A 24274-nucleotide genomic window follows, 5' to 3' on the forward strand; every position below is an offset into this window, starting at 1 on the left:
AAGGTCACCGGTTTGCCCCTCGTCCGCCCAGTAATTTGTGTCGATGTAACGAGTAAGACACTATATAATAACAGCTGCCCTTTCAGTGCTCATCATAACCATCTGAGCAGCCATCAACTGTGTGAAGCTGAAACAGAATTTCCCCTGCGGGATTAATAAAGGTGTTCCTTATACTTCCCATTCCAACTTGGCAAAGTTTTAAATAACACTTGCCGCGTTTCTGCTCAAAAGAGCTTGTCAGGATACAAACCTCTCCCACAGACAGATTCAGCTGACAGCAGAAAAAAATGCTCCCTTTTTTTTTACTGAATGGGTTCCCAGATTGCGAAGGTCATGACAGCATGAGTTAGGATTAGTCTACTAGTCTCTTAAACCAGCCTATCTCTTCCCCCAATCTGTAAATGCTCTAGAGACAGTCTATAGGCTACTTTCAGAGTAGCTGTCATGACAGCTACTTCTTTCAGAATTTTGCAATGCTCAGAAAGGTTTGAATAAAAACTATATTTTGGAACTTTCCAGTCTTCAACTTTCCAGTAGCTAGCTGGTGCATTTCTGCACCAGCTAGCTACCTACAGTAGACTTTGACTCTTTCCATTTCCAGTTGGAGTTATTTATGTATATATTTTACATGACTGCAACTGATGAAATGGAAATGGGGGAATTACCTTATTTTACTACTTATTCTCAGAGTTTCTGGATTGCAGACGTGTAGGCGGAGGCGTTTGAAAATTGTGGGAAGAACACGTCTGTCTTGGGAGACTAGGACTTGTTTGTCTGGCAGTTTCATAATGGTCGGAGATGGGATTGTATAGGGATACCTATACTGTCCGTACTGTAATGCCTATTTGTGTTCAACAACTCTGAGTCTGCGTTTGGTGTGTCCAATGTAAAAAAAACATCCACACTCACAGGCTAGTAGTAGTAGCAGGATGCATTGTAATTTGCTAAACTTCTGACCTGGTAGTGGTACATGTTCTATGACTGAAAACATACACAAAACCGTTGGTTTTGACAATGTTTGTGCAGTGTGGCGACTGTGGCCGCAGCCACCACATTCCCACCGGCTTGTTTCCAGCAATGCCATTGATGTTGAAGGGGAAAGGCTGCCCAGGGACTTTCTCTTTGGTTGTGTTTGCTTTAAGCAATATTACACGAGATGGTGTTCTTTACCGTGATTATTGGCACGACAGTGAAGCGGTCAGGAACGCGGAGCTGAGTTCCGCAAGCATCACTGAAGTGCCAATAATCACGGCAAAGCCACCCTCGAGTGTAATATCACGATTATACATAGCAGTACCATCAAAATATTGCGCGGCATTTCTCTCTCAAAATAACAACCTTTCTGCAAGTGTTTTCTCTAACCCTAACCCTATAACCCTTTAGATTAGAACGGCTAGGTGTGCTGTCATGCTCGTTTGAGCACAGGCAGAGAGCATTTTTCAACCAGTCAGATTGCTTGGTGGAAACTGCCTGTTGCATAATCTAACGTAAAGGAGAGGGACGAGAGTAGGCCTGTCATTCTAGACAGACAGAGGAACCGATAAACGAGCTGAAGATGAGCAGTCTAATGAAGCAACGTTCAGCCTGTGCACAGCATTGACAAGGTTTGCTTTTGTCCTTGATGTAATCAGACATATAATCAGCTATAGGGTTATCAGACAATGTACAGTAAGTCTACCGTTCACCAGACGTTTAGTTTATCTGACAGCACTTCAGTCGAGTACTGTAGGTAGGTCAACTTAATGAGACATTGTGGCAGGTGAATAATACAAAAAAAAATGTCATGAGTTTAAACTAGATAAGTGCGCTCCTTGCAGAGCAGATCTCCCCCAGGACGGGTTGGCTAACCCAGGGTAAGAGATTTGGTGTAGAGAGGGGGAAAAAGAGTGCACCAAATACAGAGCCGACCTCGGTCAACTAAATATTTGTTTTACAGAGGGTGTTTAAACCCTATACTTCATTGCGCTGAGTCCCCCAGTGGTCTATACAAGGTCCCCTCCTTTTATCCCTTTACACCAAATCTTCTTTTGCCGCAAATAGCCAGTCTACAAGCTCGTAGATCTACTATTTAGGCCAAATATTCACCCCAGGTTCATGTGGTTAAGTAACCTGCTACAGTACGTGTGCTCTGTAATGTAATTGAGGCCGTGCGTGCATCAAAGAACAATTTACATTATGAGACAATGAGTTCAGGGTGTCTGGGCGGGCGCTTTACAGGGAACAGTATGTACTGTACAGACTGTCAGCACTCATACATTAGACGAATGAACACGCACATGCATGCACGCACATACACACACAGGAAAAAGCTTGTAGATCTGCTATTTTCACTACTTTTGTGCGACACTTAATTTACAAAAAAATCTAAAAAGTTGAAATATGGAGATACAAGGTTTCTGCCTGACAACAATATATACAGTAAATATACCTGTATACAAGTGCATACACATGTACTTACAAACACATACACACATGTATATACTATATAGTGCACACACACACACACACACACACACACATAAACATCCACATTGCATGAACAATAGCGGTGACGGTGAGAGATGTGACCGTTGTACATTTCCACAGCACACAGTATGGTGACACTGGATGTGCTGGAGTGGAGCCAGATTTCTACCTCACCATGTAAACAACACTCTATACTGATTGGAACGCACACACACGCACGCACGCGCGCACACACACACACACACACACGCACACACACACACACACACACACACACACACACACACACATACTCAGAAGCCCTGTCAACCACAATCATATCTACGGTTACGCACCCTGGACTTTGATAAAAAATGGGAATATGGTGACCATGAAACAAATAATAAAATTAACTGTCGCTTTTTTTTCTTGTTCTTCCCACAACCGCCACATCAACTTTTAAGCAGAAGCAGATGACTTTAAAATAGTTGGGTTCTAATAGTTGAGGAACTAATTGATTTCACTTTGATGTAAACTGTGTGTTGATGGCCCGGGGCCCGTGTCTCTCCAGAGGGAGGGCTGTGGACCACCAGTGGTGGAGGAAGTACTAGATTTCTTTTTTACTTAAAGCTGCACTACTCTGCACTTTCCTCTTCTACCCCGGATTTGAACCCGGTTTCCTGCACAAGTGCTGGAACTTTTACCATTGAGCTAATAGAGCCTGCCTGCTTGCTCAGGGGATAAATGTAATCTTGACCATCAGGTCAAAATTCGTATCAGATCCTGTGTCTAGGTGAGACATGACCTTTGACACGATCAAGTAAAACAGCACAGTATTTGCCTCTGAGTTGTAGTGGAGTAGAAGAGTAAAGTATAAAAAAATGGAAATACTCAAGTAAAGTAAAACATCTGACTTGACTAAATGCACTGTTACTTTCCACCACTGCGGACCACACGCACACATGTGCCATGACCACACTCACACTGCCAGGTCCTGTAAACAGTCAGCGATAAAGACCATCATCTCTCCTTAAAGCAGGCCCTCTTATCTGTTTTGGCTCAGAATGGGACGTGACTCCCCTCTCATCACCCTCAGTGCTAATGGAGTCTTAGTTCATTCTACATTCAGAAAAATAAAAAAGCTTCCAACTGGAACCAGGGGTCATCAATGTTTACATGGAAAAAATGTGTCCGTGTCCGCGACAAGACTTTAATCTTTTGTTACAAATATATACCGTTGCTGTTTTTCATACTACAGCGTCACACAAAGGTATCAAAAGTATCAGAGCTGCAAGCTCGAAACGGAAAAAGTTTTGGACATTTGGAGGTTTCCACCCGACAGAGACGATGTGAAACACGTTTTATTCATTATAATGTTCTTATTTTGTTCATGCAATGTGCACTGCAATGTGCACTGACTTTACCGATAAGACCCAATTATTGAAATCCCAAACAACACGGAATAGACTTGGACCATGCTGCATTTATGCCTGTATACAGCCAATATACACTGTGGTTGACTTCAGTCTGCAGGCTTTCTTCAGAATAGGTACACTGATTTAATTCATGCAGAAATACTATCATTTTAAAATGTGTAGCACAGTGGCATAGACACTAGTATGACACATTATGAGTCCGCTAGTATACAGATTTTAGAGTAGCCAATTATTTTTTACCCCCTTTTTCTCCCCAATGTAGACGTCATGCCAATGAATTCCTCCCCACACACATTTCTGTGTTGTCACCCCATTAGGAACCTCTCCCTCTGCTATACAGCTCCGAGATGAGGTTCCACTAGGATGTCTAACAGAATTGGTGGAACACCGGCAAAGGGTCTGTGGATTACCTTTTTGCCACATTGTATCCAAAAACTAATGATAGTCCCCAAATTCTACAGATGTTTGAGGATGTTCCGGAACTTTTTAGACCGGGCCGAAACAACCGCTTAAATCGCTTATTTAGTCAGCCTGTGGCCATGTTTTCCCATTGCAGCCGAACTGGCACCTCACGTAGGGGGTTCTTCCAGGTTGAAGTGACTAGATGTCACTGCTGTTGTATCCTACTGAGTGAAGAGCCCCCACCGAGAGGATGTAGGGAATGAAGCACACTATCAAACGTCCTATCCTTTAACTATTGTCATTACAGTTCTCAAATTGCATCCACATTCACTCAAAAACTTGTTGAAATGTCTCACACACTATCTTCTCCTCCAGGCTAGCGTGGCAGTTGTCTAGCCACGGCCTACCTTGTAATTATTGTGTCAGCTGGTTATGGTAGAAATACTGAGTGAAAATCTAGCTCCAAACACACTAACTCTCCCATTTTTAACAGGCTGATATAGCCTCACCCCGGCTCTTAATTTAGTGACAACATTTACCAGATTATTTATAACCAACACTTAGTGAGAGAAACTCACTCACAGTCTGTCTCCCTTCGTGTTTTTTTTTTTTTTTTTTTACTCCTACACCCTCTCAGAACCTGGTAGGTTGACAAGAGTTGATTGACATCTGGCTCCTCAATGACATTGTGTCCATGAGTGTGTCATGTCCACTCTGGTGCAGCTGCGTGTGATATGAGAGACCAGGGTTCAAATACCTGTCTGCACACACACACATCTCAAGTGTTGTTGTTTGATTCTCTAAAGGTTAAAGGTAGCATAAGTGGTATCTTTGCAGTTCTAACAAAAGCTGTCTTGTTAAAAAGTTAAAGCTCTATTCTGATAGTAATCATTGCAATAATAACACATGCAAATACAATCCTCATTCAACTCTGAAAGTGGAACCAAGTGGACCCGATTTGGTTCCATTGCTTGTTTGTCTTCTGTTTTTTATCCTCTCCTCTCCTCTCCTCTGTTCTCTTGGATCAGGTTCATGCATTCCACAGTGTGTAGTAGGACTAGTAATCAGACATCGGGGTGGGATAAGGCCAGCCAGTCAGCACTGGATCCCTCCGCTTCACTGACACTATATATAGACCACAGGGACACACGCGCCGCTGTGAGTATGTGATGTGAGAGTGGTGTGTGTGTGTGCGCGTACATGCATGTGCAGCTTTGAATTGTGTAACGATGGCGCGCGCGCGTGCGTGTGCGTGTGTGTGTGTGTGTGTGTGTGTGTGTGTGAGTGTGAGTGAGAGTGTATATGTATATGTGAGTGTTATTTGTGTTATTATCTTGGTGGCTGAGCGTTGTGGTTTGAGGGTGTTTTGTAAAGTTCAATGGTATGCGTGCACACTTTATGTACTGTATGTGTGCGTGTGTGTGTGTGTGTGTGTGTGTGTGTGTGTGTGTGTGTGTGTGTGTGTGTGTGTGTGTGTGTGTGTGTGTGTGTGTGTGTGTGTGTGTGTGTGTGTGTGTGTGTGTGTGTGTGTGTGTGTGTGTGTGTGTAAGAGAGTGAGAGAGAGACACAGAGCGACAGAAGGAGATGGAGAGAGTTTGTTTAACTTTCTGATTTGTTGCTTCAATAGCTACACTTGTTTATTTTTCTAACTGTTTTCTGTCCCATTTGTTGAGAAAAGTGCATGTTTGTGTACTTCCGTCCGTCCGTGTGTGTGTGTGTGTGTGTGTGTGTGTGTGTGTGTGTGTGTGTGTGTGTGTGTGTGTGTGTGTGTGTGTGTGTGTGTGTGTGTGTGTGTGTGTGTGTGTGTGTGTGTGTGTGTGTGTGTGTGTGTGTGTGTGTGTGTGTGTGTGTGTGCGTGCGTGTGTGCGCGTGCGTGCGTGCGTGCGTGCGTGCGTGTGTGTGTGTGTGTACTTCTCTCCATGCAGTCATTTCAGTTCACTGCGTGAGTGCAAGTTCTCCTCCTGAACTGTTTCCACTAGCTGGTGTTTATGCTGCATTGGTTTGACAGTACAACTGTACTCAACACGCACTCTATGCACACCCACCTATATGGGCCCACCGCCAATCTGAATAACCTCCAAACTGCAGAAAGTAAACATATCGTTGCTGTTGGGCATAAAACTTTTTGTTTTTTTTGTTTGTAAATTAACGCCCTACTTGATCATACTACAGCGTCACACAATGTAATATATCACAATGTAAAACAATGTGATACCGCCTACAGTAAGGAACAATGTTTTTTAATTTCACACTTAAAGGAGAATTCCGGACAAATTAAGTGTTATCTTTGATGTCTCGTTACTCACCTACCGATGTGAAAAGTAGCGTTCTTTTTTTTCATATATTCCCCTGTCGTCATTTTTTAAACACCCTCCGTTGTTATAATGGGAGCGTGAGGGTTAGTGAAGTTCGTCTATTATAACCGACGCAATGTTATTTTTTTCTCTACTACGATTCATTGTAGAGTCTCATGATAGTCAAACATGCGCTGAAAATTCCTGCGAGCCTGCCGTTAATGGCGAACGATTTAACACTGGTTGCTTGTTTCCAGAATCTGGCAACACGAGTTGCCAGGTTCTGGAAGAAACAAGCAACCAGTGTTAAATCGTCCGCCATTGACGGCAGCCTCGCAGATAGTTTCAACGCATGTTTGACTATCATGAGACTCTACTATGAATACTAGTAGTGAAAAAAACAACTTTGCGTCGGTTATAATAGACGAATTTCACTAACCCTCACGCTCCCATTATAACAACGGAGGGTGTTTAAAAAATGACGACAGGGGAATATATGAAAAAAAAGAACGCTACTTTTCACATCGGTAGGTGAGTAACGAGACATCAAAGATAACACTTAATTTGTCCGGAATTCTCCTTTAAAGGTGCTCCATACTGCAGAAAGCTATTCAAGTGCAACCCTTCTGCAACCATTAACATTTTGATTAGCAAAGGCATTACCGATGTTTTCTTTGTAATTACAATTTGCAACTGATTACCGTAACATTCATTTTGTAATGCAATTACGTAACTCCACTTACATGTAATCTGTTACTTCCCCATCCTGTGGCTTACATAATGGAGAATGTGATTGCGTAATAAAAGTAATCTCCCAACACTCTTTCCTTGACCCCTGCTGTTCCCCGTCGGCACACACCTCGCTCGGCTTTCAGCCACCGACAGACCGGAGGAGTCTTATCTTAACAAAACCCACTGGGAAGTTTATAGTCGGAGAAGAATGTCATTAGTCAAGGAAATAATGGGCTGGTCTCTATTCCATACGTTGCATATATGGCTGTTAAAGAAATGCAGCAGTCATAACTTTGAGGTTGGGTAAGGCTCGGGAACACTGCGTACATGTTAGGAGGATATACACAGCAATTAGAGAGCATCAGTCCCAGGTGCATTTATTTGATTGAGGAGGACTTGGATTTATTGGAGGAACGTGCAAAAATGCATGCATGCACAGAGTCCAATGGGAGATATCAGGTATGTCTGTGTGTCAGTGTGTACACAGACATACAGACCCACACATGTATAGTGAGGCCCCACCCACACAGGCACACATAAACAGGAGCACACAGACACACACACACACACACACACACACACACACACACACACACACACACACACACACACACACACACACACACACACACACACACACACACACACACACACACACACACACACACACACACACACACACACACACACACACACACACACGCAGGAAAAACACAGTAGGTATATGTTGATTAAACAAATGCACAGCAGCATGGCTCATTTCAAACAAATTGTTTAATTGAGATGTTGTCGCAGAAGATGTCATGAAAAGAAATGTCCTCTTCACTCTATAAGCGCAGTTTTCAATGACGCTCTTAATCATATTACGAGATATTGTTCTTAGTAACAGTTACGGGCACCAGTTACAAATAGATACAAAATCCTTTAAACGGCACAAAAGCAAATCAAAACAAAGACAAATTACAAAATGCTTTATCCATACCAAGATAAATGGGTACAGAGCGTAAGAAAATAAAGCTTCTATGATGAAATACTCGCAACAATTGCAACAATACATTTATTTTGTCAGTTTTCCCTATTGTTTAGCAATTACGTATATAGCAAAAAGCTTGACACTGCCCACAAACCCTGTTTTTGTACTTTCTGCATTGGGACAGATGCATATAGGCAATGGGGTTGAGTCTAAAGTCTGATTTGCACGTGGTCATAAGACTCACCGAAAATAGCAGATCTACAAGCTCACAACGCATCGCATCGTGATGCGCTGTGAGCTTGTAGATATGCTATTTTCGGTGAGCGGCACCGTCATATGACGCAGTATAAATTAAGCGTAAGTCTCTTGGAGCCATGCATGGCAAAGTAGTGAAAGTGAAACTTAATCTGGAAATGAGGTTTAGCGCACTGTGCTAACAGACAGAATTCTTAGCTTAACCCTCTCTTTTTCTCTCTCTCGTCCTTTATTTGCATGTGTTGTCGGCAGCCACACACAACCTTAATGCAGTAACATAAACTTAACACTACTTTCACTGTGAGGCCCAACCTTTTCAAGTCAAACCGCGCCTAAGCACACGCCCTCTGCTATTAAACTACACAGTAGCCACTGTAGAAGTCTCGGCTGAATTAGCTACTGCTGTGCTTTTGCTGTGGCTCCATAGAAAATGTGAAAGTTGATGCTTTGCTGCCCTTTTCAGTTGTTAACATGGTACAAGGAATGGCTTATTAACTAGTTGGCATTTTGTTACAACATACTAATTTGGTTCCACTGTAGAACATTCAAGAACAAAATTGTCAGCAGTACTGATGTAGAATTATGCAATATAAACACATGAAGGGCTACTTCTATAATGGCTAACACTGTAAGCCACAAAAAAATCTATTTTGAAGGAGGGGAAAAGAAGAAAAGAAAAAAACAACAACTAACAACCTAAAACAATACTAACATAGTATAACTTCCAGCACTGTAAATCCAGTTAACATAAACAAACAATCCATACATCAAAACACATGAAACAAAAACAATATTCCATACGGCAGGTGGGTCTTATCGAACTCCACCGGGCCTCGTCATCCAGCATACCCTGACATTTAAAAAGAAAAAAAGCATTCATAGTCTGAATCCTGTTTGTGTTTTTCTTGGGGCTATCTCTCAACATGGCTGACATTTTGAAGGCAGCGTGCCTTTTGAGTTTCTCAGCAATTCCGGGGCTATTCTGTCTCAGAGTGTCTGGGTTATTTCTGTAGTGCAATGGCACTCTGGGTGACTCCTTCTCTCCACCTCTCTCTCTCTCTCTCTCCCTCTCTCTCTCTTTCTTTTCCTCTATTCCCAAGTCATGCTTCACCAGACACATATAATTGGCCAGATACACTCGCAGCAGGCTTATAGAACCCACACAGACCTTCTGACAGTAAACCGCTGTAATACACTGTGCCGTTTTATGGTACCACAATAGCAGTTCAAAGGGGCAGTCAATATAGCACCACTCTCGTCATGACTCGGTAATATTAAAGCGAGCAGTCTTTGGTTACCTGCATGGGGGCAAATCCTTCATTCTCCCTGCCAAGCATTCTTTCCATTCAAGCTCTCCTTTTCCTCTCTACCTCCCTGCCCTGCCCACCCCCTCCATCTTGCCTCTCTCTCTCTCTCTCTCCTTCTCTTCTCAAGGGGTAATAAGAGAGTGCTAGAGTTCTCCGTCTGGGGCGGAAGGGCTGGAGCGCTTTCTCCAACTCCCAACTTCCTTCCAACAACAGCACCCTTTAATCACACAATTAACCCCTGGTGCTGACCTCAGCCCTGCCTAAAAGTCTGCAGCTCTGCCTTTACTCTTTCTCTTTCATTCTGCCTTCTTGCAATTTCTGCCGTTCTGCAATTGCAACTTGTTTCTTTTAAACTGCTGCATGTGCATGTGAGAGATACGCTACTAGCAAACACTTGAACTGCAAATGTGAGGTCTCCCTTTCACTTTGTCTTACGATAGACTATCCCTACCATGACGAGTCCATGTCCAGAATGCTGAAACAGCAATCCACTTTAAACGTCAAAGAAATACAGTACATGGTAACCGTTGAATGATAAAGGCACTTCACAAGGCCTGCTCTGTTACTATATAGTAATACAGATGATACGCTCTAATCTCAAGCATAATATCACATTCTACCTGTATCACTCATTACATGAAGTGACACTTCATAGTCGCCTCTATGTACAGCAAAGTACATATTAGGAAAAACACAAAATACACAGGCTCATTTATTAATTAGATAAATAAATAATGTTAAGCCTATACAGCGAGTCCATGGAGAGGTTTAACAGAGCTATGGGATAATTTCATGATATGCGGAGTGGACTCTGTTCATGATCTGTACTCCTGAGGCATTGTTCAGGTGAGAGTTCACATGAGGCAGGGTTCGAGTTTGGTTTTGTTGACACTGAATATATGGGCTAACGGGGGTCTTGTGGCGCTTCGGGTGTTTACACACAACTCGTGACAACATCGCGCCTTTGAATTCAGGCTCATGACACCGCCGTGTCTCATGTCATCTTCTCCTCTATCCTTCACTATACTGTCCAACGAAGCAAACATAAAAATAGGAAATAATGTACAGAATCCAGCTTTCCTCTGTGGAAGATGTAAACATGTGAAGCAGCATAGAGCCTGAAATGGTCAGACACAGTTTTTCCAGGGGGAAACGATACTTCTCAGGTCACACTTCCAGTGACAATCCCGGAATAAAAAGGCTCTAAACATGGAAATGAGCTTTGTGCTTATATATGTTGTTTGTATTATGCTATGTTTAAACATAGTTTTCATGGTGGTGTGGCCGAGTTTCCTTCACCTCACCGCATGTGTGTGTGTGTGTGTGTGTGTGTGTGTGTGTGTGTGTGTGTGTGTGTGTGTGTGTGTGTGTGTGTGTGTGTGTGTGTGTGTGTGTGTGTGTGTGTGTGTGTGTGTGTGTCCACCACGGTCCCAGCCGACATGAACCCCTAAGTCTCCCTCATCGTACAGCTGATGTCCAGTGCCTTCTGATACACCTGGGTCACATCGTCCATGTCCCCCAGCAGGGAGAAGCTTCCGTTGTCCCCGGGTGAACACGGGGACGGCTGGCTCACCTTTCCCCCGTGGAGAGTCCCTGGAGGGGCGTGGAGCCCTCTGAAGCCTGCCAGCTGGAGCAGGTCCTCGGCTGACACGCAGGCCCTGATGTTGGGCTGGGGCGCGCTGGGAGGCCAGTCCGAGCCCATGGACATGCTCATCTCCTCAGAGACGAGGCCAGAAGGCCGTGACTGGCTGCGAGAGAGACCCAAGTCACCGCCGCCGGTCCCCAGTTCGCCGTGGAACGACGTCGAAGGCGGAAGGTGTCCTCCGTCTCGCCCGTGGATGGACGAGGAGTACTTTCCGTTGCGTTTCAAGATTCCCTTTCTCCCCGTGGTCCTCTTTGTCGGCGAGCTGGCTGGCGGGGCCACCAGAGCGGTGCTGCCCCCTAGCAAGTCGGAGGACTCGCTGCGCTCGGGTGACGAGTAGTAGCCAGACTCTCTCTGCTGCTGCTGCTGCTGGCTGTTCTTCAGGATGCCCTTCTTGGGCAGGACGGGAACCATCTTAGCCGGCGAGCCGCCCAGGCACACCTGATCTTCTTCCTCATCCTCTTCCTCGACTCCCCCTCCTCCGTTCCTGTCGACCATGAACGTCACGCCTCCGTCTTGGAAGTGCAGGGAGCGCCTGAGCTCCAGCTCCCCCACGCTCTGAGACCTCTGGTCGGACGTACGCGTCTTCAGGATCCCCTTGGGCCTCTTCAGACCTTGCTTATCCTCCCCCGTCGAGCCGACGTGGCGCCCTCCGCCCTCGTTCTCCTTCATGGCTTTCTTCAGGCCCCTGCGGCCCGGGTGGGGCGGCGCCTGGGACGCCATAGGTTCCGTTTTCTCCACCCGTTCGGTTTTGTTGGTTTCACCCCCGCCGGCGCGGTTCTGCCAGTCGATGAAGCGTGCCAGCATGGGGGAGCCCTGGCTCTGTTGGCTCTGGCAGTCACATACGGTGCTCTTCCAGCCCCAGTTCACCCACCAGTGGTTGGCGATGTCTTCCACGGTGGCCCGCCTCTCCGGGTTCACCATCAGCATCCAGCGGATCAGGCCACGTGCATCTGCACCGGGAAGACAAAGACTGAGTTGCTTAACCCATTATGACCTGAGGCCGATTATACAAATGCCTTCAAATCAGTAGTTCTCACACTTTCAAGATTTTTCTAAAATGTAAAAAATAGCAGATACAGTGACGCTCTGCGATATTGAATATCCAATACAAAAATCTAAAATGACACAGATGCTTTCCCTGTTTGAGTGGGTGTTAACTAAGCACTCTGAATACGTTTGGAGTTCACCTAGCCTTAGCTAGACATATCAGAGATCTCTGCCTACCAAAATACGTCTGTTGACACCTTAATTCAAGGTAGGGGCTAGAACAGCAATGAAAATGGCCACCAACTTCTGCAATGCAGTTTGTTTTAAAGTGTCCGTGTTCTTTCCACCCAGTTCAAGCCACTACATTGATTGGCAAAGATCTCCAACACGTCTGGAGACTGATAGGGTTCACCAAACATTCTTGGACCTAAATTAAACATCAACCAACACCGCCAGGGGAGTGATGGCTTTAGCCACATAAGACAAAGACGGCCATTGTTTTTTTCTTGTGGGTGGAAGTGTTCTTTTAGAGGGTAGGGGTTGCTGTGACTTTTCAGGCTGTTTCACTTAAGTCAGTTGCGTAATTCTGTTAAGTTCTGTTACAATAGCTCTTTTTTTGCTTCTGAGAAACCCCAAAAAAAGAATTTGGCTCAGTCCTGTACAGAGAGAGAGTGAGAGAGAGAGAGAGAGAGAGAGTGAGCGAGAAAGAGATAGAGAGAGATTGAAAGGAAGGTCTACAGTGGCCCGAAGCAACAGCGAGCATGCTTGGCAGGTTACCTGATGACTGTGTGGGTTCTCTGTACTCCCCGTTGCTGATCTGTCGTATGAGTTTGACGTGGTCTCCTCCATCAAACGGCATGGCTCCGTACACCAGCGTGTACAGAAGCACCCCCAGTGCCCAGCTGTCCACCTGCACAACACAACAACACAGGCTACTGTGAGAAGCCACAATCTTTGCTAAAAAAGGTCACTTTTAAAAGTTCTAAATATGTTTAATTGATTTTCATCCCAGAGGGCATCAGATCCAGCTCTATCAGCACTGTGAAAGACTGCCCCCCCCCCCCCCCCCCCCGTGAAACAGTCCAACATCACTGTCAGCACTTTGGAGGACGATAACAAACTCAGATCTATTTCGAGGTATTTGGAGGGTCTCTGCTTGTCTTGACAGAAACGGACGATTGCAGTCCCGTTTTATTTGTTGTTTCACCGCAAGAATTTTCGCCCTCCTGCTGAGACCAGCCAACTCGCGAGGCCTTATCACTTTTACACAGAACCATGCAGGTTAATTAGGCTGTCTATTGAGCTATAACCATTGCAGTTTATAGAGTAGCTTCAAAGCCACCGAAAAAGGGCCAACATCTTATCTTCTTCCTGTCATCTTTGGATTGCTCTCCAGCTTGTGTTTCTGACATGATTGAAGTGGCTCATGTAATCTTTTGGCGAGGTGATGTGACGCTGCGTTCTGCAACTGATTAGCACACATACACAGTCAAATCTGGAGCATTCATTTAACTCATGGGTCTTCAACAGGGGGTCCTCTGAGTTACTACAGGGCCGCCAAATGTTTGTGTGATAGGAACTTATTTTTTCCTTTTACATGAACCACTTGAACCCTAGCATCCCTATTCTGGGGGGAGCATTCGCAGGAAAATAGCAGATATACAGTAGATCGGCTATTTGGTGTATAGGGGGGGGAAAGAGCAGACCAAGTACAGAGCCAAAGGTCAAGTATTGAGGGTTTAAGTTGTTAAATATCAGAAAATACACATTAACATGAATCCAACATATTAATAGAAAAGATCATGTGTAAACAAACATTAATTTACACAATACTGATGATACTGCTATCAAGTCCATGGAAGGTTTAATCTGCAACACAATTTTATACAATATGTAGTGGGGGTCACTGCTTCATCTCTCTCAGCTAAACCTGGGCCTGAAAAACATTGAAGACCCCTGTGTTAAAGTGTAAAACAATTAACCTGCAAAGGTCCACTCTCAGAGTTAAATGAATACTCTGGATTTTGCTGTGTGTGTGCATATTCTTTTTCTGATGATAGGCATCAGATGGTGTGATAACCTGCAGGAATCACTGCTTGAATCACAACTCAGAAACAATGGGTGATTAACCTGCTGCCTGGGGAAGTTACGTCCCTTGACTTGCTAACCTGGGAAATAGTGTGAGTGTGTGTGTGTGTGTGTGTGTGTGTGTGTGTGTGTGTGTGTGTGTGTGTGTGTGTGTGTGTGTGTGTGTGTGTGTGTGTGTGTGTGTGTCTGTGTGTGTGTGTGTGTGTGTGTGTGTGTGTGTGTGTGTGTGTGTGTGTGTGTGTGTGTGTGTGTGTGTATGGACAGGTTGTCACTTATATAAGATTCACAGTCAGGGTGGGGTCGTACTGTAGCTAATGAGACATAAAATAACAGCGAGTGGGAACAGTGATATCTTAGAAACACACTCATGATCCTGTGTGTGTGTGTGTGTGTGTGTGTGTGTGTGTGTGTGTGTGTGTGTGTGTGTGTGTGTGTGTGTGTGTGTGTGTGTGTGTGTGTCTGTGTGTCTGTGTGTGTGTGTGTGTGTGTGTGTGTGTGTGTGTGTGTGTGTTTGGTCCGGCGGGGAGGCCTGAGGTGCAGACTGTTGGCCCTGTCATGCTATAAAAATCCAGGAGTAGTTTCAGGAAACCGGTGAGAGGTCTGGCGGTACCCCTGCTGTGTGTGTGTGTGTGTGTGTGTGTGTGTTTGAGAGAGCGAGCGAGCGAGTGACCAGGCAACCAGGGAATGGAAGCCAACTTCCTCCTAGGACAATGTGTTCGCTGAAAAGTTTGGGCTACACACACACACACACACACACACACACACACACACACACACACACACACACACACACACACACACACACACACACACACACACACACACACACACACACACTGCAGCCAGAGTTCTCTCCTGTTGTCTTGGGAAATTGTCCCCTCCGTCAGTTACAGAGAAGTGAGGCTGGGAATTTCCTCAAAGTTTCTGGCATCTCCGGATTTTCATCTTTAATCACCGCTTCTATTTTCAGACGTGCGCGGCCGGCAAACGTTGGCCAATTGAGCCGTGCAGAGAAGACGAAGAAAAAAAACTGAAAGAAACGCGGCCTCCTCCAGAATGAGACCGTGTGGTTTTTGGGAAACTGATAGTTATTTCAGAGCTCTGGTTCCCTAATGAAGTGTTCTAGTTTCCAGGCCTCATTTAGTCATTAATCTAGATTAGAAAGAACCTCGTTGTTATGTAACATGTCTGCCATTCCACCCCGAAACCCAGAAAAATCCCTGTCCTATACATAGATTGCGAGCGAAGGTTCACCCAAAAAAGAATCGCAGTGCCATTTGTGACGCAGAGAGTGTACAATCGTAACCAAATGGACCTGTAATATTTGGGCACTCTGAGTTAGCGTTCCCATTCTGGGGCAAACAGGCCGAAAAAATCTTCAACAGGGGGTCCAGGACCCCTAGGGAGTCCTCAGAGTTACTACAGGGGGTCCACCAAATCTTTGTGTGGTGGGAAACATTAGCCGAAAATAGCCGATCTAGATCGGCTATTTTCTGAGAATCGGTGTAGAGGGAAAAAGAGCAGACCAAGTACAGAGCCAACGGTCAAGTTGACTAAATATTGAGGGTTTAAAGGTTAACTATCTGAAAATACACCTTAACATGAATCTTAACAGCTATCTATGAAATCTATGAAAAAGTTTAATCTACAACACAATTTTTACAATATGTAGTGGGGGTCCCTGCTTCATCTCTCTCTCTCAGCTAGGGGGTCCTTGTCCTGAAAAACGTTGAAGACCCCGGCTATAGAGGTTACATTTAGGGTTTGGGGTTAGAGTTTTCCTTATTTCATACTTAGTTGTGTGTTACCCACCGAAAAATAGTGGCATTGTGACGTGTTGTGAGCTTGTAGATTGTCTATTTTTGGCACAGAGATTTGGCGTAGAGGGGAGAAGGCGTAGACCTAGTTTAGGGCCCTGGTGGACGCCCGGGCCTTGTACTTTGACTGTATTTCTCAGCCCTTGGACCTTTTCTGCCCTTATAAGGTCATGGACTTATTAGGACTATTCTGTTGTATCGTTCCTATTGTGTTCTGTTACTCTGTTGTTGCCTTTGCCCTGCTTTTGTGTTCCTTTATTTTGTTGTATTGTTTCCTGTTCTGCTTAGTTACTGTTACCTGTCTTGTCTCACCTCCCGTGTGATTAGTCTTGTTCTCCTCCTGTGTCCTCTTAGTCCCTCAGCCTATCCCAGTGTTGATTGTCTGTTGAGTTCACCTGTGTCTTATTATTTCCCTGTCTATTTAAACCCTGTGTTTGCACCGTAACTTTGCTTGTTCATTGTCTTTTGTTACGTGTAGTTTGATCATGAGTTCAGTCCCTTTTTTGTATTTCTACCGTGAGTTAATAAACCCTATAAACCGACCTGTTCAGCCTCTGTCTCTCCTGCACTTGGGTCCTACATTCTGCCCCGACTCAGACCGTGACAATATTTGTTTTTAGTCAACTATTCGACTAGTACCAACAAGGTTGACTAGTGGTTTAGTCGACTAGTTGGTGAAAGCCCTAGTTTGAATGAGTGTGGTGTACCTCATGGCTGGTGGTAGGGTCTTCCATTGAATGTGAGTGAAGGTTTTGAACAGAGTGGTGTGTGGTGTACTGTACCTCAGGACCATGGTAGGGTCTTCCATTGACAATCTCCGGGGAAGCATAGAGCGGGCTGCCACAGAACGTCTGCAGAAGTTTGTCTTTGTGATACAGGTTCGAAAGGCCGAAGTCAGCGATCTGCCAGAGGGACAATATGAGATTAAGAAACTGTATAGGTCAAATATCAAAAACCAACAACAAAAAATAACAACAAACATCGTACTCTAGTTGTGTAGAATAAATTTAAAAGAATATATATTTAACCTTTGTTTGGTTTATATATGCATTGTAGTTCCAGGGTCCAATGAATTAAAATGCATTGTCTTTTCGTAAAGTCTACTTTTCCGCGGGGGAATTTACATCATCAAGGCTAAACTTTATCAAAAAGAGCACTTCACCCATTTTCAACCTATCTTCATATAAATGATCTTCACTAATTATGCTCATAAGAAGTTGGCACCATTCCTGTCGACTGGCTCTGTGTCTCAGAGTAGGGTCGGTTTTTACACTCTCAGAGTTAAAAAAAGACCCTACCTTTATGTTGCAGTTTTCATCCAGCAGAACATTTTCCAGTTTCAAATCCCGGTGGACCACGCCGTTCTACAAAAACAACACAAAAAAAAGAGGACACAGACTTAAGTACACACCCACCATCTAAACCCCCATCAACAGAATTCTGTTAACATCACATACTGTACTACCCAAATACTAGGTGTCTGGTTTTCTGTACCGGCTGAATGTATGTTCTAGCAATAACCTTTTGAATCCAGTATGGTAATCCGGTACAATACCATGAAATGGTGGTGGTGAAAAGCCCTGTATTCAAACTGTTACTTGAGTAAAAGTAAAAAAGTATATGCTTACAGTGCCAGAACGTAAAAGTACTCATCATTATTGGATTGTACGTAATGCATTCATGTGTTCATCACTTGTTGCACAATGTTGCAACGTAGACAAACTGATTTAATGTAATTAATGTGCCTCTGGGTAGCTTAAGCTATAATAATGCATCATCATTTATTAGATAACCACATGAACCCTGGCGTTGCTGGACCAAATGTTCGGTGTAAATAGACAATCTATAAAGTCACTATGTGTCACAACGCGACCTGTTGTGAGCTTGTAGATCATCTATTTTCGGCAAAGAGATCTGGTGTAGAGGAGAAGGATTAGGGGTATATATATATATTAGGGGTAAATATATAGAGCTCTGGGGGATGTAGGTATGTAGGGTTTAAGTGGTTAATATATGTTTTGTATTAATAATTTAAATCTGCTAAGTGACAGTAACTAAAGCTGTCCAATATTTGTAGTGGAGTAAAAAGTACAATATTTGCCTCAACGATATAGTGGAATACAAGTATATAAAAAACTGAAATACTCAAGTAAAGTAAAAATTCCTAAATATTGCCACTGGTCGGTCGCTCTGCACTGTGTTGATTGTTTTACGTTGTGTTGTCGCTGCGTCATACATACATCAAAATCACTTGCAACTGCACCCCATACAGAGCAAGCAAATGTGTCATCACTCTCTCTCACACGCACGCACGTACGCACGCACGCACACACACACGCACACACGCACACACACGTTCATTCCCGTTGTTGTGCTCCGCTCCACTCCGCTGGCTGGTGAGCTCATCCTCCGCTCTGTGGTGCTGCGTTTCAAGTGCCATGTGGTCTGTGTGAAGACGCGAGCGTCTTTTAATTACGCACAATGATAAAAACATGCTCATCCAGGCCGTCTGACGGCTTGAAACACTGGTGCACATGTGGGACACGGGAGCCAGGATGTGACCTCATCCGAGTATTTTCTTTGTTAAACCCGATAAACCGCATTTAGCGCATTGGGGATTTCACCGTTTTTTTGGAGAAAGAGCCACTTGTTTGAAGAGACATGAGGCTTTAATGCGTCACGCAAGGCATCACCTTCCTTGCCAATCTTCAGGGAACAATTAAAAAAATACTATCTTATCTCATCTACACTGCCTACCAATGACATCATCGATGTTGGACATGAAAAAGTTTCAAGAGAACCACTGTGGTAGCCTGTAGCTTTGTAGCTTTGCCAGTGCGAACGCAGCATATGAGCAGCGATGTCCCTAACAGCTGCAGTCCGCACCTCCCCCCCCTCATTGATGATGTCACCACACAGCGGTGACATCATCATAGGACGGCCGCTTCTGGGCCAGCTGGGAGGAAACCCAGTCCGTTGTATGAAGACCTATACAGTAGACACTGGGAGTGAGAGGAGGATGTGTGTGTGTGTGTGTGTGTGTGTGTGTGTGTGTGTGTGTGTGTGTGTGTGTGTGTGTGTGTGTGTGTGACAGCAGAGAGAATGACCAATCGGGAAGGAAAGGGAGGGAGGCGGTGTGGGCGAAGAAGACGAGGTGTGAAGAGGAAGAGTTGTTGAATGAAGGAAGGGTGAGGAGGAGGAGGAGGAGGAGGTGAGGAGGTTGACATACAGGAAGTAGACAGATGAGGTGAGAGGGGTTCAAGACACCGCTCCCCATCCACATGATGAAGTAACGTTTCCGTCCTTCCATCTACCCCTCCCTCCCTCCCTCCATCCAGCGTACGTTCTGTCCAGTGGTCGACAGTAATGATGTACATTTACTTGAGTACCATTGAGTAAAACATTTTTGGGAGTATCTGTACTTTACTTGAGTATTTGCATTTTTGAATACTTTGGAGACTTTCACTCCACTACATTTCAAAGACACATTATATTGTACTTTTGATTCCACTACATTTCTAGGAAGGGAAAGGGACATTATGAATTAACTTAAAGGACTATAGTTCACCCAAAAAAATGCTTATTTTTTATCAATTACACACCCCATGAAGCATTGAATTCATGGAGATTTTTTTGTTTTTTCCGCATTCGGAAAGATGCTAATGTGTCCTGTAGGACACTCAAAGTAGACTCTTTGAGTCTCCTACCGGAAATACATCCGGTCATCAAATCCCGGGCTTTACCTTGTGACAGTGATGGACCGCAGACACGATCTGCCTGAAGAAGTGTCGCGTCTCTCTCTCGCTGAGGCGCCGTCTCTCGCTGATGTAGTCGTACAGCTCCCCCTTGCTGGCGTACTCCATCACGATCACGATCTTGTCCTTGTTCTCAAACACTGGCAGCAGAGAGAGAGAGAGAGAGAGAGAGAGAGAGAGAGAGAGAGAGAGAGAGAGAGAGAGAGAGAGAGAGAGACCGGTCAGTTCAAGCCCATGTCTGATTCACACGCGCTTTGACTTCAAATCAATATAACGATTATTTCAAACGTTTGCCTTCATTACGATAAATGAATGATTATTGAAAAATATTAAAATAGTGAAAAGAGCAGATCTACAAGCTCACTCGCGATGCGTTGTGTGTAACAGTGGTTCTTAAACTGATGTGTTGTGAGCTTGTAGAACGGCTTGTAGGAACGGCTCGATTCGTTGATGTTTAAGAAAAAGAAAACGGCTTCTCGATACATGAGCGAGATTAAGTCGTTATTTGTTCTACAGTAAATTCTGATACTGTCTGTTAACTGCCCAGCCCTAGCTCCACCCCCTGAATCGTTTGCCTCGCATTCAGGGTCTGGTGACTGTGTCGAAGGCGGGTGTTTCTCGGTTGAAAATCTGTACGACGAATCGGGATCGGGATAATCCAGTATGAACCAATCGCCAAAGAGTGGGCTTTCAGACTGAATAATGGAGTGAAATGAAATGAAAATTCAGGCTGAGTGTCAGGCTAGCCCAGCCCTACATTAACACCTACATACATTTATGAACGTGACAGCATACCTCGCGCACCTATGACATGCACACGCACACACGGATGTGCATGGTTAGGGAGAGAAAGGTTTCAAATCAGCATAATGCATCAGGTGTACGCAGCAAAGTGTTAAATTATCTCTGAAAGTGCCAAAAAACTGTTAAATTAACACTTAACACAAAAAAGTACTTTCCTGATATTCAGGTCATTGGAGTCATAATATTAGGAAGTGACTTTGAGTAATGTGTTTGGAGCGGGTCACATTAAGTGCGGCTGTCCCACATAGCTACTTAATGACAACATGTGTTTCAAATCCAGCGGAGTTTGGTCTCACCACTTCTCTCTAGCCATCTGTCTCTCGCGTACTCTTGCTCTCTATCTTTGGCTAATGCCCTAATAGTGTCTAAATGGCCTACGGAATATTTTGATGCATCTTTCACCAATTTCATACAGCAATGGTTCTCATACATTTTCATGCCAAGGACCCCCACATTTTTATGTATTTGGCCACGGACCTCAAAAAAAGATTTGTGTTGATTTTCAAAATTGTGATACTATACTTCTACTACTACTACTGTCATCTCTCTCTCTCTCTCTCTCTCTCTCTCTCTCTCTCTCTCTCTCTCTCTCTCTCTCTCTCTCTCTATTGTTTGATCAGTCCATTACAGCATCTCACAGCAGAGGTCACAGTAGCATTTGAAGCACATTGTGAAATGTACTTAAGTTCAAACTAAACATTAAGACGACTTTATTTGTCTCTTTTGAATGATACGTCCGCTTTTTGGCGGCTTTTTCGGTTTCCGCCGCATACCAGAAGCAGTAGACATCAGTTAAGATGCCGTACTCAACCCTAATCTTTCTCCAAAGGTCTGCCAAAGGACATACTTTCCCCGTATTCGTAGCCCGGTGTCCATCAACATCAACAAGTGTCTGCATGGGTAAAGTAGACGCATCCTCGCTGCTTCCCTCCATTCTATTGTCACAATGTTTATATCCTGTCCTAGCAACCAACTGCAGTTTATCATCGTGCGGCGACATTTGGCAACCGTGGCTCAACAGCATCTTAACCCCCCCCTCCCTCCCACACACACACACACACACACACACACACACACACACACACACACACACACACACACACACACACACACACACACACACACACACACACACACACACACACACACACGCCGCAAGCTATCTTCATTAAGGTCAAATGAGGTTTAACTAAACGATCCAAGCGCCAGGCGGCAACCACTAAAAGACACCCCCACCCCCCCAAAAAAAAAAAAAAAAAACCTCTGTCACACAGCTAAGTAGTAAGGCATGGCTTGGCCACACAGCAGGAACACTTTATTGGAGACACACCAACCCGTGGGGTGAAACTTTATGAGGTGTCTATAAGGTTCTGTAGCTGTTCCTGGAGCCGCTCCAAGCCACAACAAATAAACACGGCCGCTACAAGCCCTCTGTCTTCAGCGCAGTCAGCTGATGTCATGCACTGCACCGACAGAAACACTGTGTACTATCCATGAACACATCTTGATTGACTTTCCTGTGTGTGTGTGCGTGCGTGCGTGTGTGTGTGTGTGTGCGTGTGTGTGTGTGTGTGTGTGTGTGTGTGTGTGTGTGTGTGTGTGTGTGTGTGTGTGTGTGTGTGTGTGTGTGTGTGTGTGTGTGTGTGTGTGTGTGTGTGTGTGTGTGTGTGTGTGTGTGTGTGTGTGTGTGTAGTATGTATCTGTCCTTGTATCTATGTTCCCTTGTTGCTAAGCTAATGATAAACAACATATGCGAGATGTCAGGGAGGGTGATAGTGGAGATGGTCTATGAGCATCATCTCTAGTTTCCACACACACGCACGCATATACGCACGCACATTTGTATTACTATACTTGTAAGGACATCAACATTATAGGACGGCATGGAAAATAGCCGAAAACAGCTGTGTTATTTTCTAGTGTGCGACACCGGCAACTAGGTATAAATCAGGCATAACTCCAATTCCAACGGCTAGACCTAACCCCTAAATGTTGATCCTAACCCTAACCTGAATCTTTTCCTAATAGTAAGCCTACATGTAACTCCCCGAAATCTTTTTAACCACAAAACAACCATTTCTCTTGTAAGGAGGTAAATACAGCATTACTCAAATTCTATAAGTACAACAAACAAAAAAATGTGATCTAACCTAAGGCCTATCCGCGCACCTTTTAAGCTGTGGCGGCTCAGGGGTGGAGTTATGAAATTTTTCTACTGTACCATTCATCATAAGATATCATAACGTCATAGAAAAGGTAAGAAAACGTTAGTCCAACATTCTCCTTTAACTAACCTCCATCAGTATATCATGCACAGTATACATCTGCTGCTTTCCTCATGCACCTTTATATCTTATCTCAGGTACCATGTGTAAATATGTAGATAATAATTTTTTTTGTTCTCTTGTTTGATCTCCTTTTCCCCTTGCCCCCCCCCCTCTTTTCTTCTTCCCTTTCTGTTTTTCTATGGACCTAACGATACGATGGGAACTAAGCATGAAGACAGATGGATAGATACCTTCATATATAGAGATGATGTGAGGGTGTCGTAAGGCTGACATGATCTCTATCTCTCTTCTGATGTGAACCATGTCCTGCTCATCTTTGATCTTCTCCTTCCTGATGGACTTGATGGCCACCTGAAGGAAGCATAGAAAAGAAAGGAAAGGAAAGAAAAGAAGGAAAAGGGGTGTGTTTATACACTGTAAATATACGTACAATAAAGCCTAATTGACATGGGTACATTTGGAACCCACTCAACCCTGAGGGTCCCTGGACCTCACTTTGAGAACAACTGACTTAGGCCCTATATGTTACACTTCGTTGTATGGTGTTGCACTATATGCAACACGTTGTGAACTTGTAGATCGGCTATTTTAGCTATTTCTGAATTCTTTGAATGCCTAAAATAGGGATGCCAGCCAGGTTTAAAGTGGTTCATGAAAAATCTATCTAGGCATGTCAAGACTCAGGAATCAACCTCCAGGGTCAGTGCATCAGAGAAAGCCATAGGAACCTATTTCACTTCATCCTGGTTAACAGTGTCAATACTGGAACTTTCCAACAACCTCTTTGGGTCCTGACGACAATAAACATGGGATCAATAAAAGATAAATGTAATGGGTACGGATTATTGACCGGGATGACGTGTCCTCTCTGGTGCTGTGTCGTTGGGGTCATAAAGGTCAAAGGGTCTATCTTTCATCACAGCCAACACCTGAGTCTAAGGTCTATTGGATTGTAATTTACATTCATTAAATTATATTGCTGTCTCATTTAGCATTTAGATAATCAATCTGAACTAATTGAATCTAGCCTGGGGCGAACACTTAGC

At 44.3% G+C, this 24274-nt stretch overlaps 1 protein-coding gene across 2 annotated transcripts in view; it reads right to left on the minus strand.

Annotated features, from left to right (window-relative positions):
• Nucleotides 1–11258: 11258 nt before the first annotated feature.
• The window catches only part of LOC308079519 (NUAK family SNF1-like kinase 1), a 19592-nt gene continuing 6576 nt past the window's right edge, over nt 11259–24274 (minus strand). For both annotated transcript variants that reach the window (XM_080421068.1, XM_080421067.1), the window contains 6 exons: nt 23459–23579; nt 20125–20276; nt 17680–17745; nt 17164–17283; nt 13254–13386; nt 11259–12439 (listed from right to left, as the gene is read on the minus strand). In XM_080421068.1, coding sequence (XP_080277194.1) covers nt 11292–12439; nt 13254–13386; nt 17164–17283; nt 17680–17745; nt 20125–20276; nt 23459–23579 — 1740 coding nt within the window. In that variant the 3' untranslated portion in view covers nt 11259–11291. The remainder of the gene's footprint in view (nt 12440–13253; nt 13387–17163; nt 17284–17679; nt 17746–20124; nt 20277–23458; nt 23580–24274) is intronic.

This window comes from Gymnoscopelus braueri, assembly GCF_963280865.1.
Source record: "Gymnoscopelus braueri genome assembly, chromosome: 23".
In the NCBI taxonomy this organism is placed as follows: Eukaryota; Metazoa; Chordata; class Actinopteri; order Myctophiformes; family Myctophidae; genus Gymnoscopelus; species Gymnoscopelus braueri.